This window comes from Hemicordylus capensis, chromosome 15 (genome assembly GCF_027244095.1).
Source record: "Hemicordylus capensis ecotype Gifberg chromosome 15, rHemCap1.1.pri, whole genome shotgun sequence".
NCBI lineage: Eukaryota > Metazoa > Chordata > Lepidosauria > Squamata > Cordylidae > Hemicordylus > Hemicordylus capensis.
This window is the reverse complement of record NC_069671.1, coordinates 19,623,923-19,639,350: the sequence shown is the minus strand read 5'-3', so window position 1 is coordinate 19,639,350 and position 15,428 is coordinate 19,623,923. Positions and strand designations below refer to the sequence as shown.

General features: G+C 59.9%; 1 protein-coding gene across 7 annotated transcripts in view; it reads left to right on the top strand.

Moving 5' to 3' along the window:
• KIAA1671 (KIAA1671 ortholog) overlaps positions 1–12,429 on the top strand; it is a 58,443-nt gene extending 46,014 nt beyond the window's left edge. For 5 of the 7 annotated variants that reach the window (XM_053279476.1, XM_053279478.1, XM_053279475.1 and 2 more), the window contains 7 exons: positions 6,547–6,665; positions 8,203–8,446; positions 9,184–9,364; positions 9,730–9,854; positions 10,531–10,670; positions 10,868–10,950; positions 11,691–12,429. In XM_053279476.1, coding sequence (XP_053135451.1) covers positions 6,547–6,665; positions 8,203–8,446; positions 9,184–9,364; positions 9,730–9,854; positions 10,531–10,670; positions 10,868–10,946 — 888 coding nt within the window. In that variant the 3' untranslated portion in view covers positions 10,947–10,950; positions 11,691–12,429. Of the gene's footprint in view, positions 1–2,512; positions 2,655–6,546; positions 6,666–8,202; positions 8,447–9,183; positions 9,365–9,729; positions 9,855–10,530; positions 10,671–10,867; positions 10,951–11,690 lie in introns of those variants that run through there. The other 2 variants (XM_053279481.1, XM_053279479.1) reach the window with 2 other exon arrangements.
• The last annotated feature ends 2,999 nt before the right edge of the window (positions 12,430–15,428 follow it).

Below are 15,428 nucleotides of genomic sequence, written 5' to 3'. Positions count from 1 at the left end.
GAGGGCAGCGCAGCTTGGGGCGGAATGGGCAGCTGTGTCTCCCCAGGGAAAGATGCCTTGTGGGAAGAAAGCTCGCCCCTAGGGCAGGGCTCCCTGGCCTGTGGGTGACAAGAGTTGTGGAGTTCTGCGGGGGTTGGAGCCCCCTGCTCTGGAGGAGAAGGCCAGGCTCAGAGTTCTTTATTTTTGCATGTTATCTCCCGCTCTTCCTCCCAGGAGCCCAGAGCGGTGTACTACATACTTAGGTGTCTCCTCACAACAACCCTGTGAAGTAGGCTAGGCGGAGAGAGACGTGACTGGCCCAGAGTCACATCCAGCAAGTCTCATGAGGCTGAATGGGGAGTTGAACTCGGGTCTCCCCGGCCCTAGTCCGGCACTCTGGCCATGACACCGCGCTGGCTCTCCAGTTGCCTCCTCCTCCCCGCCACCACCCGCTCAGCCCCGCTCTGCGTTCGGCGTGTCGCTCGGCTGCAGCTGTTATCTCCAGAGCCAGCTGCTGGTTCCAGGGCTGGGCCGGGCCGAGCGCCAGAGGTCTGGAGAAGCCTAGTCCTCCCCAGGAAGCGGTACGGGTCTCCCTCCAGCGCCATCCGCCTTCTAAGCAACCGGGTTCCTCACTTCGAACGCCAGCCTGGTGCCCGCTGAAGGCAGGCTAGAAACACACGAGCTCTCGGGGGCCGAGGCGGTGAGGCGGTCTGGGGTCTGAGCCGTCCACCTCCCCCCCCAACCTAGCTGCCTCTTCCTCCTTTGGTCCTTGGAGCGGTTTCCTTAACTGCAGCTGCAGCACCCGGAGATCAGCCGCCTCCCACTTTCCCAAACCGCGAGGTGGGGTCTGCCGGTGTCCCTTTGGGGAAGCCCCTGGGGTGCGTCTTCCTGCCCTGAAACTTGCACACACACACACACACACACACACACACACACACACACACCCCTCACCTCCTGTGAAAACAGCCTGCAGGCTTAGAGGCCCCGACCCCAGGTCCTGCACACACACCCCCGGGGGGGGCTCCTCAGAGGGCTGTCCTTGCAGGACGCCGTAGGAGGGAAAACGTGTCCCCCGGACCGGGGCCTTCCGGTTGCTATGCAACCGTGGCGCTGTTGCGGTCGCTCTCATTGGCGGGAGAGCCTTGGAACGGCTCTGCACGGGAGTAGGCGGCTGGTTGAGCACAGGCGCGGCCTCCGCGGGCGCCTTGGCGCGGCTTAAATATAGCCCTGGGCTCGGCGCTGTCGGTGGATGGAGCGGAAGCACACGTACCCCAAGGGGCTCCCGTCTCCTCGGAAGGCGCCCCTTCTGCCCGGCGGCCTCCTGCATCCTTCCGCGTTTTGTATTTGGAACCCCCCCCCCCCCGCCCCGACTGTGCATGGAACCCTTGCAGGTTGGGGACAAGAGCCCCAGGCTTGGGGTTCCAGGGCCGTAGCTCCGAGAACGGGCTCGGCACGCAGCTCCTCGGTTCAGGCCTGGCAGCAGCTCCGGACAGAGCCGGGCAAGAAGCCCTGGCCAAGAGAGCGGCCTTGTGGTAGTGGACCGGAACTGCCCCCTTGGCTAAGCAGGGTCCGCCTTGGGTTGCCTTGGACGGGTGGCGACATGGGTGAGCACTGGAAGCGGGTCCCCTCCGGGGCTGGGGTCACGGCTCCGTGGCAGGGCCTCTGCTCTGCAGAGCGGAAGGTCCCAGGTCCCCCCTCTGGCAGACCTCTCCAAGCGGGGCTGGCCTGGGAGAGCCGCTGCCGGCCAGTGCCGACGGCGTTGAGCTCGTTGGGCCAAGGGACGGACTCGGCAGAAGGCAGCTCCCTCTACGGAGCCCGTCCCCCTCCTGGCATCCAGTTCCCTCCCTGCCAAGCGTTCTACACGTTGCCTTGTGCTGGGGGTCAAGCATGGCAACCCCTTTCCTGGAGTCTGCCGAGGGCGGATTTACTGTCGCCTGGGTAGACCAGCTCTGAGCCCGAGTTTGGTTTCTTATGCTTGGCGGGTGGGGGGCAGCCTTTGAACGCGCCTGGTGAGTGAGCCCCAAATGTTTCAGCCCTCTTGGGAGCAGCTTCACCTTCGGCTGGCAGGGGGGCCCCTTAGCTTCTTCCTCGGCCCTGGCTCTGTCCTTTGACGGTGACTGTCTCCCGGGATTTGGGCTGGGGAGGCATCGGCTGGGGGCGCTTCGGCTAGGAGGGACCGGACACTTTTATCCTGGAGGATGCTGGGACGCTGCTCTCAGAGCCGCCATCCCTGCGAGGACAGCCCCTCCGGGGTGCAGTTCTGGGATCACGCGCTGTTTCCCTGGCACCCCTCAGACTTGGGTCACCCTGGGAGGAGGAGCTGGGCTCAGGCCTGAAGTCTCTCCTTGCCCCGCGCAGCGGACGGGCTTGGCTGACGCACAGGCTCCCTTCCCACTCCGCTCCTAGTCAGCCTGTGCAGGAAAGTGCTTCGCCTTCAGGCAGCGGGAAGCCTTCCAAGCCAGCCCTGTCACCGCTGAGGTCAGCTGGGACCGGATCCTGCCCAGTTCTAGGAACTGTTTATCTCTCGCCACCGCTGCAGCAGCCGAGCTGGGGAGGCAGAGCGCAGCTCTGCTCGGAGGGGGTTGCCACACTCAGTGGGGTTCCTCCTCCAGGCCTCGAGGAGCAGGCGCGGCGTGATGCTGAGGGCCTGGTACGCAAAGTTACTCTACCCCATCGTGAGTATTCGGAAACCTTTGTTGGGCACAGCGTGGTGCTGAATGCGTGGATTTTGCCTGGCTGTGACGGCATACCTGGAGGAGAGCGTCCCGCCTGGGGTGCCACTGAGGCAGATCTGCAAGTGGTGGGTTCAGCCGTGGCAAGGGAGGCTCCGTCCCCATCCATGCCCACCGGCCAGGGCCTTCTCTGTGGCTGCCCCCAGGCTCTGGAACCCCCTCCCTGTCCGTTCTCCTGAATTCTGTGGCGGCTTTTAAAAAGCAGCTCAGGACCTTTGTATTTGTTCAGTTAGGGGGTTGCCAGTCTCTCTGCTCACCTGCTGCCTTGCTGGTTTTTTGTGTCTTTTCACGCCCAGAGACGTGAGTTTTGGGCGGTATAAAAATATGTTGCATAAATAAAATCAAATAACTAAATAATAAATGCTGCTTGTTGATGACTTGTAGGGTTTGATTCTAGTATTCTAAGGTGATATTTTTAAAATGGCATTGTATTGTGTGTTAACTTCTGTCAACCACCTTGGGGTGAATTTTATGCATGGCAGTATAGGAGCTGGACTCAGCACGCGTGGATGAGGAACGCTTGTCCCAGGTAGCCAGGAGGTGCTCTGCAAAAGTTGCCTCTTGCCTGTCTCTGGACTGCAGGCGGCTAATGGGGGGGGGCTTTTTCTGTGGGTGGGGGACTTCCTGGTCGCCTAAGAGGCCGCCTCCCTCCTCGGATCTATACTGCAGAGCGACCCCATCAGCACCCGATCCCTGCAAGGGGGAGAGTAGCGTCCTTGTGTAGGACACTTTTGCATTGTGAATGTTGCTTGCTTCTCTGGTTGTGCATCATGTTTTCAGAGAGAGAGAGAGAGAGAACGAGTGTGTGTGTCTTAACGGCCTCCAGCTAAGTGAGCTCAAGGTTTACAGCAGGGCAAGTATTTATACGGCTCCCTCTGTGTGGTGAGGAAATCGCCGTGTTTTCAGGCAGGGGAGATTTCCGTTGTGGGTGGCTCTGAGGTGGGTTTTTTTGCAGCACCAGGGGAAACGTAGCTGCCAAAAAGAGAAAGCTCTCCAGCCGGCTTTCTCAGCCAAATGGAAAAGCCTCCCAGCCAACCCAGCCGATATGCTTGTATTAGGGGTCGCTCTGTGCGGCGAGAGGGATGCCCAGGGACATCGGAAGCTGCCTCCTACCGAGTCCGACCCTTGTTCCATCTAGCTCAGTATTGCCTGCACAGACTGGCAGCGGCTTCTCCCAGGTGGCAGGCAGGAGTCTCTCTGAGCCCTCTCTTGGAGATGCTGCCCGGGAGGGGACTGGGGACCTTCTGCAGGCAAGCAGGCAGATGCTGTTCCACTGAGCTCTGGTCCTATCGCCGAAGGGGGAAATTGGACAGGGCTCCCACACGCGACCTCCCATTCCAGGTCAAGCCAGGGCTGACCCTGCTTAGCAAAGGGGACAATTCCTGCTGGCTGCCCCAAGACCAGCTCCCCTCCCCTCCCCTGTGTGCTCGTCCCATGTAGTTGACTCAGGAGGGCACACGCGGTTTTGCACGAGGTGGTCCAAGGTACTGGTAGCCCCGGCCGCAAAACGCAACCCACCCGCCCCCGGCCAAATGAAAACAGCGGGGTATTTTCACACGTTGCCACTTGGACAGTGGGCACCGGAGGAGGGAGTCTGTGTGTCTGCGCAGGTGGGGTTTCTCCAGCCCTCTCCCTTCGCACGGATGACTCACACCCACCACCCACCGGGAGCAGCCGCTGCAGCAATGCCGGCATCGAGTGGAAGTCGTGCACAACCTGGCCTGACATCTGTTCCCCCATCCCCACCCTGCCCCGCCAATCCCAAGCTGGGGTGGGGCACGACGGGGACTCCTGGGGCATGGCGTGATGCTTGCTCTGCCTGGGGTTCGAGGCTTCCGTAGCACACACAAGGGTTTCTCCCTCGCCCCTCGGTAGTGGGCACCATTCTGTGTTCCTGTTATTTGGGGGCCGGGGCCGGGGCTTGGTAGAAGGGCATCTGCTTGCATGCAGAAGGTCCCAGGTTCAATCCCACCCTGGCAGCATCACTGGGTAGGGCTGGAAAGACTCCTGCCTGCAGCCTTGGAGAGCTGCTGCCAGCCAGTGCAGACAATACTATGCTAGATGGACAAAAGGTCAGACTTGGTAGAAGGCAGCTCCGTCTATGGAGAGGGACTGTACCTCAGGGGGAGCGCGTCTGTTTGCATGCAGAAGGCCCCCAGGTCCACTGCCTGGCAGCATCTGCAGCTAGGGCTGGGAGAGACTCCTGCCTGGAACCTTGGAGAGATGCTGCCAGTCAGTGCAGACAGTCCTGAGCGTGATGGGCCAAGGGTCTGACTCAGCAGATGGCAGCTCCCTATGTTGCTCTGTTCCAGTGGTGCACCGAAGCCCCTCCTGCCCGCTTGCCTTCTCGCGGAGGGCTCGCTGGCCTCTGAAAGGGCCACCCCCAAGCCGCGGGAAGAGGCCTGCTGCATGGAAAGGGGGCCCCCGCTGTCCCAGGGGCTTGGAAGGGGTTAGGATCGGCCAGAGGGACGGGAGTGGGGCTGCCGAGAAACAATGGCCCTTTCTTGGGCTGACCTAGCTGCATCCTGCTCTTCTGCTTTGCTGCCTCCATTAATTAACACGTAGCGTGGTTTCCCCGTTTGCAGTGACCTAATCGTGGCCGCCTTGCCAAGAGCGGAGGGAGGGAGGGAGGGAGGGAAGAGGCATGTGAGGAGCCTTCTGTTATCTGTTGCCTTGTGAATGAATTTGGGGTGGGGGGGTGGGGGGCCTGGCTCCGTGGGGGAGCCCCTGCTTGGCAGGCAGAGAGTCCCAGTTCCGAGCCCTGGCAGAGAGGCAGCCGGGAAGGGACCCTGAGCCCGAAACCCTGGAGAGGTCCTGCCGGCCAGAGCCGACCATCCTGACCTAGATGGGCCGGGGTTCTGACTCGGGAGGAGGCCGCTCGGTCTGGCCGAAATGTCTTGGGAGCTCAGACGGGCCACGTGACCCAGAGGCTGCTGTGGGGGGGCAGAAATGCTTGGGGGGTGTCTGGTTACTGTGGCTTGGGAAGGCTGTGGGTCTGCCTGGCCCGTGCGTGCGCCCTCTCTCCGGACAACTTCTGGGCTCAAGGGAGTGGAGGACAGGCTGGGCGGCTGCGGGGAAATCTCCCACCTGGCGAGAGGATCCCTGTCACGTCCCCTTCGCACTGTGCCACCCTGTGGTGAAAGAGGGAGAGAAGCCGGGAGAGGCATCCCCTGGAACTCGGCACATTTGGAGGCTTTGGCCTGGACGCCTCTTTATCCGGGGCGGCGGGGGGGATAAAGCCTTTTCATGGCTCTTGCAAAGCCACCCGTCTCAAAGTGCCTTGAGAGGCCCCAGGACAAGTAAGCCGGCTTCCGTCTCCTCTAAAGTTGTGCTGGGAAACATGACTGGCCCATATTTCCAGCTCTTTGCTGGTGCAGGAGCAAGAGCAAGCAACTTGGGGAGGACTGCAAAGATTGCTCAGGCCGTGCATGGGGGCAGTCCCTGGTTTGTGGGGTGTGTTTATTTAGTGCCTTCGTGGACTGCCAGAGCCTCGTGGCCAAAGCCCATAAACAGTAAAATCAACAATGGAGAAACCAAGCCATCCCAATTAAAATTGCCTTGAAAATCCAATGTTGAGATTTGATAGAAGTAGGCATGTCAATAACGACCAGACAGAAGCTGGCATCTTCATTCTCTTCCTAGAACCAGTTGGGGCTGTTCCCTCGGGCCCCAGAAGGAAACAGACGCTTGCTTTTTGGAGGGCTGCAGGCGTGGGGGTGGGGGGGTGCTTGGGGGGTGACGTCCGAGCTCTGCATTTCCAAGCTCTGCTGGCTGCTGCTGGGTCCAGGACGGACGCTAACGCGAGGCCTCCCCCGGCGTCTGTGGTGTGTTGCAGGATCAGCTGAAGCAGTGCCTGGGCAGGCCCTCGGCTGAAGCGAAGGACACGGACACGCTGGTCCAAGAGGCGGACCACCAGTATGGCACCTGGAGTGACCAGCGGCACAGTGGAGACAGGTGAGGCTCCGGCGCAGTTTCCTCTCTGGGTGGTGGGGGCTGGGCCTTCTCGCCTGCAGAGAGACCCCCACGGGGGCCTTCCTGACCCATGGCTAACTTCAAGTGAGCAGGAGCCCCACAAAGAGCTCTTGTCCACCCCCGCCCCCCCTTTTCAGTAATGAGGCTGAGCATTACTGGACTCGTTGTGGGTCCAGAGAAAGGGACCAGTCACCCACTTGGTCCCTTGTATCCCACACATGAGAACGTGAGAGCAGCCCTGCTGCTGGATCAGGCCCAAGGAGGTCCTGGCTTGTAGGGGCCTAGTCTAAGCTTGGGAGGCTTTCTTAAAACGTAGGAAGCATCCATCTCACTTCATATTGTCTACACAGATTGGCAGCAGCTTCTCCAAGGGTGCAGGCAGGAGTCTCTCTCAGCCCTGTACGGAGATGCTGCCAGGGAGGGAACTGGGAAACTCCTAGATGCTCTTCCAATCTCTTCCAGTGCTGCTCACACTTCTAGTCTCCCCTTCATATGCAGCCAGGGCGGACCTTGCTGAGCTAAGGGGACAAGCCATGCTGGCTCGCACCAGACCAGCTCTCTTCCCTATACTGCAATGATGGCACGAGGCTGCTACTCTGTCCGAGCTGTAGGGAGCAGAGGTATCAGCTTCACTACATTTTGGTATCGTTAAAGCAGGAATGGGTGTACGAGCTTCTTTGGCAACAGCAGTCTGACTGGCTGGGAGAGCTTCTCTTCTGGAATCTTGCTGGATTTCAAAAACCAGCCAGTGGAGGCTGTCAAAACTGGGCCGGTGGTTACCCTTGATTCCATGCTGGGAAGGGGCTTTGCTTTCCCCGCCTCTTAAGACCTCTTGTGCATGGGACACCCTTGTCTGTCTTCAGCCGCCTCCTCCTCCTCCTCCTCCCCTTAAGAAAAGAGCCCCCAGCGAGACCCTCCGGATCTTGTTTGGAGAACTCCCTGGAAAGGCCTCCCTGTGAAAACGACGGGTTGCAGTGCCATCTGCCGTTCAACCAGAAAAGGACACGTTTCCCCCTTGCTTCTCCCCCCACCCCCGCCCAACAGTGTCTGGGCTGAGACAAGCGCCGTGGGCTCCAGAGGGTTCTCTGGTCTTGCTTGCCTTAGGATGGCCTGGATACGCTTGTGGGCCTCCGGAGCCCTCTGGCTGTCCCTTGTTGGGGGCAGGATGCTGGGCTAGAGGGAGCTTTGCTCCAGCAGCTAGTTGGTTCTGCATATGGAAGTTCCGGAGCAGAACTTCCAAGCCTGAGGCACAGACCCACTCTCTTGCCATGGTCAGCGCGCACGGACTCTGGCCTCCTTGGGGCTACTCAGTGGCAGTGCTTGGCACCCTGGACAACTGCGCCATGTGGTCCGAGAGACACGCTCTTCCATTGACGCTCTGGACATCTTGCTGCCTGGGTTGGTTGCTGACTGGGCAAAGAGGGGAACTCTCTTACATTTAGCAGGGGGAGAGCAACTGGCCCTGCCCACCCCTCTGCTGCCGCTCGCTCACTCCCCTTGTCCCTTGTGCTTGTCCTAGCTTTGCGCCGGAGTCTCCTTCCTCGGAAAGCCACGTGGCCTCCCCCCGCAAGCAGCCTCCGGGCAGCTGGCTCTCCTCCTTCTCCTCCCAGACGGACCCTGCCTCTGCCACGGACCAGCAGGACTCCTCCTCGCGGGAGCACCGGAGCACCAGCCTGGACCGCTCCAGCATGGAGGTGGACTCGGCCGACGAGGCGGAGGAGCCCGCGCCTGCAGGGGCCTCTGCCGACTTCTCCTTCCTGAATGTAAGTGGTCCTGGCAGGGACATCCGAGCAGCCCTGCTGCTGGATCAGGCCCAAGGAGGCCCCTCTAGTCCAGCATCCTGTTCCACACAGTGGCCCACCAGGTGCCTCTGGGAAGCCCACAGGCAGGAGAGGAAGGCCTGCCCTCTCTCCTGCTGCCGCTGCTGCTGCTCCCCCCCTGCAACTGGGGTTGAGAGGCATCCCGCCTCTGAGCCCGCAGGTGGCCCATAGCCATCAGGACTAGTAGCCACTGATGGACCTGCCCTCCAACGATTTGTCTAATCCCCACGTAAAGCCATCCAAGCTGGTGCCTCCACCCCATCCCGTGGCAGAGAATCCCACAGATTAATTCTGCACAGCATGGAAAACTGCTTCCTCGTGTCAGTCCTAAACTGCCTGGCAGTCACCAGGAAGTTTTCCACATCTCCTCCGGAATGGAGCGGGACACGTTCACACACTGGGCAGATTTACCCCAAAGTCCCTGCGAGCTCTCGGGGAGCACTTCACGCACGATTTGGGTTTTCCCCTGCTCATTAGAGTGCAACCGATTTATATCTGGGCTAAAAAAACCCCCACTTTTTACATCTGTTCCCCCCCCCCCCCATTTTAAAAAATTTTAATTGGTTTTTACAATCTCTTATCTTGGTTTTTTGGGATAGCGTTGAGTTCACAGTAAAGCCTCGCTTGGATGGCTCCCAGGTTCTGCCTCTGACCCTGCCTGTTGTCTGTTTCTCCCGAAGCCGACCTCCGTGCTGGACTCCAGCGCCCTGAAGACCCGGGTGCAGCTCAGCAAACGGCGGCGCCAGCACCGGGCCCCCATCTCCCACTCGCTCCGGAGGAGCCCCGGAGAAGAGGCCGGGCAGCAGCGGCCGTCCGTGCCCGAGGAGGTGGACAGTGCCTGGATGTTCAAGGATTCCACAGGTAGGAAAAGCCGGATGGGCCCCTTCTGCAGCCTGGAGATGCTGCCAGGGCTGGGAGAGACCCCGGCCTGCCACCTTGGAGAGCTGCTGCCGGTCAGAGGAGACGGCACTGCGCTGGGTGGACCCAGGGTCTGACTCGGTAGGAGGCGGCTCCCTCCGTCCCCATGGAACTCTGGGCTGCCCAGCTTCCTGCCCGGATGGGTCCCTTGTGGGTCAGGGGAGACCTGAGCAAAGGCATGTGGGACTGAGGGCCGCTTTGAGCGGGTGGGCGCTGCGGTGATGACGCAAGGAGTGCCGAGCGGCTGCACATCCGGGGCGCGTGTGTCTGTGTCGCTCTGGTGTGAATCATGCGGTTGTCTTGTTAAGAAGAGAAGTCTGCAAAGAGAGAAGATTCTGAGGAGGAAGGAAAGCGGCGCCCGGCAGAGAGGTTGCCCGTCTCCCAGCCCCAGAGGCTCCCCGTGTTCCCAGGGATGGACCACTCGGCCCTCAAGGTGAGCGCCCAGGCCTCTGCCTGCCGGCCTTTCGGCAGCTGGGCCGGGAGCGGAACCGATCTCTGCGGTGGGGTCGAGTCGGGCTCTTACCCCGAGAAAACTCTCCCGCGGTGCTTTTCACCCCACTGGCCGAGGATTTGGCGTGGGAACAGCCGGCGGGGAAGGACTGTCTTTCCAGGGCTACCTCTTCATTTCGAGACCTTGTGCAGGTCTGGATCCCAGATCCTGGGTGCTGGGACTCAGACCTGCCTGGAGCCCATCCCTGGGTCCTTGAGATGCCCGGGTGGCCTGGAGGGTTGGGAGCGGCGCTCTTCCCCACCCGGCTGGGCCGGGCCCTGTCGGCAGATACGTCCTGACCGTGGCGCGAGAGAGAGTGAAGTGTGGGCTGGCTGGGGACCGAGAGCCGGGTGGACGCGAAGGGAGAACGGGAGCCCGCCTGCCCGCCCGGGGGCCCCTCTGCTGTGCATGTGCTGAGAACACCCACGGCCCTGAGGACTGGAAACCAGCCGCCGAGTGCACTGCTCCCGGGCAGCCGCTTCTGTGCCAGCTGCCACTGGCCTGTGTGTCGCTGCAGGGAAGGCGCCTGGACTCTTCCTTCCCAAGCACCAAGCGCTTCCACTCGGCTTCCCCGAAGACTGACGGGGCTGTTTTCCACCCCCCACCCCCCCCTTTCTAGGCTCAGCTCAGGAAAAGACACGAGGCGGAGGGGTCGGGAGACGGCAGCCCCGCGCAGTTGTCGAAGTCGCCCAAATCCCCCTTCCCGGCCGGAGTCCTCGGCAGCCGAGTGCTTCCCACTGGGGCGGAGAAAGAAGAGAGGTGAGGCGGGCTGGCGCACCCCTTCTGCGTGATGGAAGAGGGCAGCGTTCTCCATCGGGGGGGGGGGGGGGGCTGCTGGATTCTGCCCTCTTTGGAGGCCTCTGTTTCGCTAGAGGGGGACCCCGGGTGGGGAAGGTGCCTCTCTCCCCACGTGGGCAAGGAGGGGCCGCTCACGCTGGCCTGCTGCTCTCTTCTAGGCCGGAGGGGCCGTCTCCGCAGTGGCTGAGGGACCTGAAGTCCAAGAAGCGGCAGAGCCAGCACGAGAACCAAGTGTGACCAGGTCTGGGGACGGCGGAGGCAGAAGCGGGTGGGGGTGCCTGAGGGATCGGGCTTTCAGTGGCCAGTGGCCATGCTGCATGAAGGGAGCCTCCATGGCCAAAGGCAGTGTACCCCAGCGTTGTGCATGCTGGAAGTGCACGGCAGGAAAGGGCCCCTGTGGGAAGCAGGAGGCTGGATTAGGGGGTTGGATCCGACCCCTGGAGCGGGGGGGGGGGGAGGAGGAGGCGGCGGCAGCTCCCACCTTCTCGTGGCTGCAGCTAGCGGAAGGCAAAGAGAAAGCCCTGGAAAGGCCCAAGGAACCGGAGAAGTGCCGCGAGGAGAACATCCAGTGGCGGCCCCGCGGTGTGGGAGTCTGGCCTTGCACTTTCCCCAGGGCCGAAGGGGGCCCCTCTTGGTCCCTCCATGCCCCCCCCGACCTCTGACAGCTTTTAAAAGGGCTGGTAGGAAATGTTCATTCACCCAGGCTTTTAATTGGACTGATCTAATTCGCCGCTTTGATCTTTGTTTTAATCTGTGTGGATTGCAAATGGGCCAGAGGTGTGGGTTTGGGGCGGTATATAGATATGCGGAATGAATCGAGGCTGCTGCCACAGAATCCCAGGGGCAGCGCTCCTCTTCCTCCGGGGGGGGGGGGGCGCTGTGAGGTGGGAGGGCCGGCCCAGCCCTCTTCAGGTGTGCATGCCCTGGTCCTGGGAGACGCTGCCCTCTGCAAGGCCTGTTTCTTCCCTCCCCACTCTCCAGACGGAAGCCGCCACTTGGGGAAAGACGCTGACGGTGGAACAGAAGCCTTAACTCCCACCCCCACCCCTTGCCCTCTTGCTTCCTGCCTCGACTGCTCTGCGCACGGTGCCTTTCCAAGACGGCGGAGGAAGTTCCGGTAGTCATAGTCAAGAACAGGACTGCAGGAGGAGGAGGAGAGGCATTCTCCCAGGCCCAGGCGGGAGCCCCAGGTCCGTTGGGCTGGGCCCCCCCATGCCTGGAGGGGGTTCCTTGTGCTGCAGAGTCAGCCCCCCTACCGAATCTGGGGGTGCCTGCACCTGAAACTGTGGCCTTCTGGCTGGGGGTTCGGGCTCACTCCGCATCCGTCTATGAACAAAGAAAATGTGGGTGTAAGTGGGCTGGATTCCTGCAAATGAGTTCTTGCTGCGTGAGGAAGGAGAGAGAGAAAGAGAGAGAGAGAGAGAGAAGGGGAGGGAAACCCCAGATTATGTTTACTGCCATATTGAAAAGGAAACTTGACCGATGATTATTTTTTAAGTCTATTTTTGGCCGGCTGATACTTTGCGGGTCTGCTGTTGGGCTAGGACAATGTGACAATTATTGTTTTGTTTTCTTTAGGATCAAAGGAGGTTTAATTGTTCTTTTAAGTAAGATTGTACATGTTTTGTCAACACACCGAGTAATCGTTTTATGACGAGGATCCCCTTCCTAGGAGGGTTAAGCAATAAAGTCAGACATTAAAATAGCTGTAAATAATCTATTAGGTTTGTTTTTGTTCTTATGTTGCTGATAAAGAAGAGAAGGGAGAGGAAGTCTGAACTTGTCAGGATCAAGATTGCATAGGATATTTTTTTATTGGCTTTCCTGTAAATACCACTTTGGGGGCTGGGTTTCTTATTCCTCAGATTTTTCAAAAGTTCACCAGTGGAAGCATGCCTGTCTGTACGTTTTCTCACAGATACTAAATCTGAATGACACCAATACCAAGTTGAGTGACACCAGTAAGGTCACAGCATGTTGAGGTTCCTCTCTGTGGTCTCTGAGTGTTATGGGAAGCGGATTCTGCAGTCGTATGAGCGACTCTCAATCATCTCATGAACCCTGTTCGGGTATTACATAGATGGGCATTCTTAATCACAGGCAGGATTTCTCCTCTCTGCAGAGGAGAGAGTGCTTTCCATGGAGAGTCAGGTGAGGTAGGGGAAGTGAACATCAGAACAGCCCTGCTGGATCAGGCCCAAGGAGGCCTATCTAGTCCAGCATCCTGTTTCACACAGTGGCCCACCAGATGCCGCTGGGAAACCCACAGGCAGGAGCAGAGGGCATGCCCTCTCTCCTGCTGTTGCCCCCCTGCAACTGGAATTCAGAGGCATCCTGCCTCTGTGCCTGAAGGTGACCCATAGCCATCAAGACTAGTAGCCATAGACAGACCTGTCTTCCATGAATTGGTCTAAGCTGGTGGCCATCGCCACATCCTGTGGCAGAGAATTCCATTGACTTATGATGCACCGTGTAAAAAAGTCCTTCTTTTTTGTCAGTCCTACATTTCCTGGCCATCACAGGAACATCGGAAGCTGCCATATACTGAGTCAGACCATTGGTCTGTCTAGCTCAGTATTGTCTACCCAGACTGGCAGTGGCAGGAATCTCTCCCAGCCCTTTCTTGGAGAAGCTGCCAGGGAGGGAACTTGGAGCCTAGATGCTCTTCCCAGAGCAGCTCCATCCCCTGAGGGGGGGAATCCCTTCCAGTGCTGCTCGCACTTCTAGTCTCCCAGGGCAGACGCTGCTTAACAAAGGGGACAAGTCATGCTTGCTCCCACCAGACCAGTTCTCTTCTCATCAGTTTCATGCGATGATCTCTGGTCCTCGTGTTGGGAGGGAAGCAGGGGGATTCCTCCCCAGCATCCAGCTCTCTTAGGCAGGTTGAGCGTGTGTCAGCATGAGGGTAGGCTTGTCGGCTTGCTCCTGGGGGCGCTGTCCCTGGCGGCAGCATCTACAGTTCTAACAAGCCATGAACAGGGCGACGATCTCTTGGAAACCCCGGGAGTCTCATCCCCATAAAAGTGTCCGCAGCTGGTTTGGATATTTGCAACCTCCTGAAGGTCTCCTCCCGCCCTTCCTCCGAAGTGGTCTTTTCTGTGGCGGAGCCTCTGTTTTTGTGAAGAAGAGTTGGGAGAGGCCGGGGCGTTCCTTGTATCGAGGTGGTTCTTCCTGGTTGAAGAAAAGAAAGTTTTCTCACCGCCAGTCTCCATGCCAAGTGGTGGCTCTATCCAGAATACCTCGTTGATTGACCACCCTCACCCCCCACTTAAGTGCTCTTTCCAAGATAAGTGCTCTTTCCAGTCCTTGTCTGTTCTCAGAAATGAAAGCGGAGATGTGAACAGCCGGCCTGTTCTCTTGCCGAGGGGCAACCTCTGTGCCTCCAGCCGAGAAAAGGAGGGGAAGGTGCAGAGGTGAGCCGGGTGGCACCGGCTGGGTAACGCCCCGCAGCTGGCCGGCTGCATCTTCTGCAAATGCAACTTGGGTGCAGCGCTGGGGGTGCAAAGAGGCACCCCTGTGCCAGCATTCGGGAAGAGCCCCGCCCCAGCTTGGAGCCAGAGAGCAGGCTTGGACCTTGTGCCAGCCCAGGTTGGGATGGGGCCGGGTGACTGCAGAACGTCCCCCAGAGATGCTCCTCCCTCCGTTAGCTCGCCGGACGAGGCCTCTTCTGCGGGGATGGTGTGCTTGCAGCAAAAGCCGCCTGTCTTGCTCTTGGAACAGAAAATGTCTCCTGAAACAGCTCCCAGGCCACAGAGAGGAACCGTCTTGCGCTGGATGGGCGGAGGGAGGCAGGGGGCCCTGCCCCACCCCGCCGATGGGAGAGGTGCTGCCTGCCTGCTCCTTTCCTTTCAAGGAGGCCGCTGCTGCCGCTGCCTCCTGCTTCTGGCCACTCCCAGGCTCAGGGTCTGTTGGGGTCCCCCAACTCCCCCCCTCTTTTAAATGTTGCCGGCTGGGGGGGCGGTCTCTGCTGCGGCCCGTGTGACGGATCCCCACACGTGCACGGAGTCGTTCCCAAGGGCCTGGGCTGCCTGGCGCTCCGTCCGCGGTGGGGTTCCCCCCAAGTGTCCTTCCCCTTCGGTGTGCGTGTCCTGGATCCCTCGTGGAGGGGCTCTCTGCCTGCAGCGCCCCAGGGTGTCCCAGCAGGACTCCCCAGCGACGGAGCGGGCACACGGCAGGCCCTGCTGGGGCGTTTGGGCGGCCTCGGCCGGCCGACAACCTCTCTTGTCGGAAGGCTTGCGGTGTGAGGGAGGCTGAGCCGGGATTCCCGGAGGGAGGTGGGGGGTTGCCTGGGCCCTCCGCACACAGAGAGGCTGCATTGTAGAAGTGTCACGACTCAGCACTGTTTGAACTGAACTGTGTCCGATTAAAAACAAATCCTTCACACCTGACATTGCGTGGGAGTCCGTCTTCATTTCTCCTCTTCTTCTTGATGCACACGAGGACCAGGAGCCGGTCTGTCCCTCTCTGTCCTCCCTTCGCCGTTGGTTGTTCCTCCAACATGGGAGGGAGGGGAAGCCACTGCCATCCAACTGGTAAAGGGATATAAAGAGGAGGAAGTCGACTCTCGGCCCGCCGCCCACAGTGTCCATTGCAAAGTCCGGCAATTTTGCCCAGTGATCATTGCCTGGCTCTTAAGTGTCGGGGCTGGCTCCTAGATTCGAGAGGATTGGTGAAGGCCTGCTTTAGCTCGCCTCTCTTTGGACATGGTGCAATGGCATG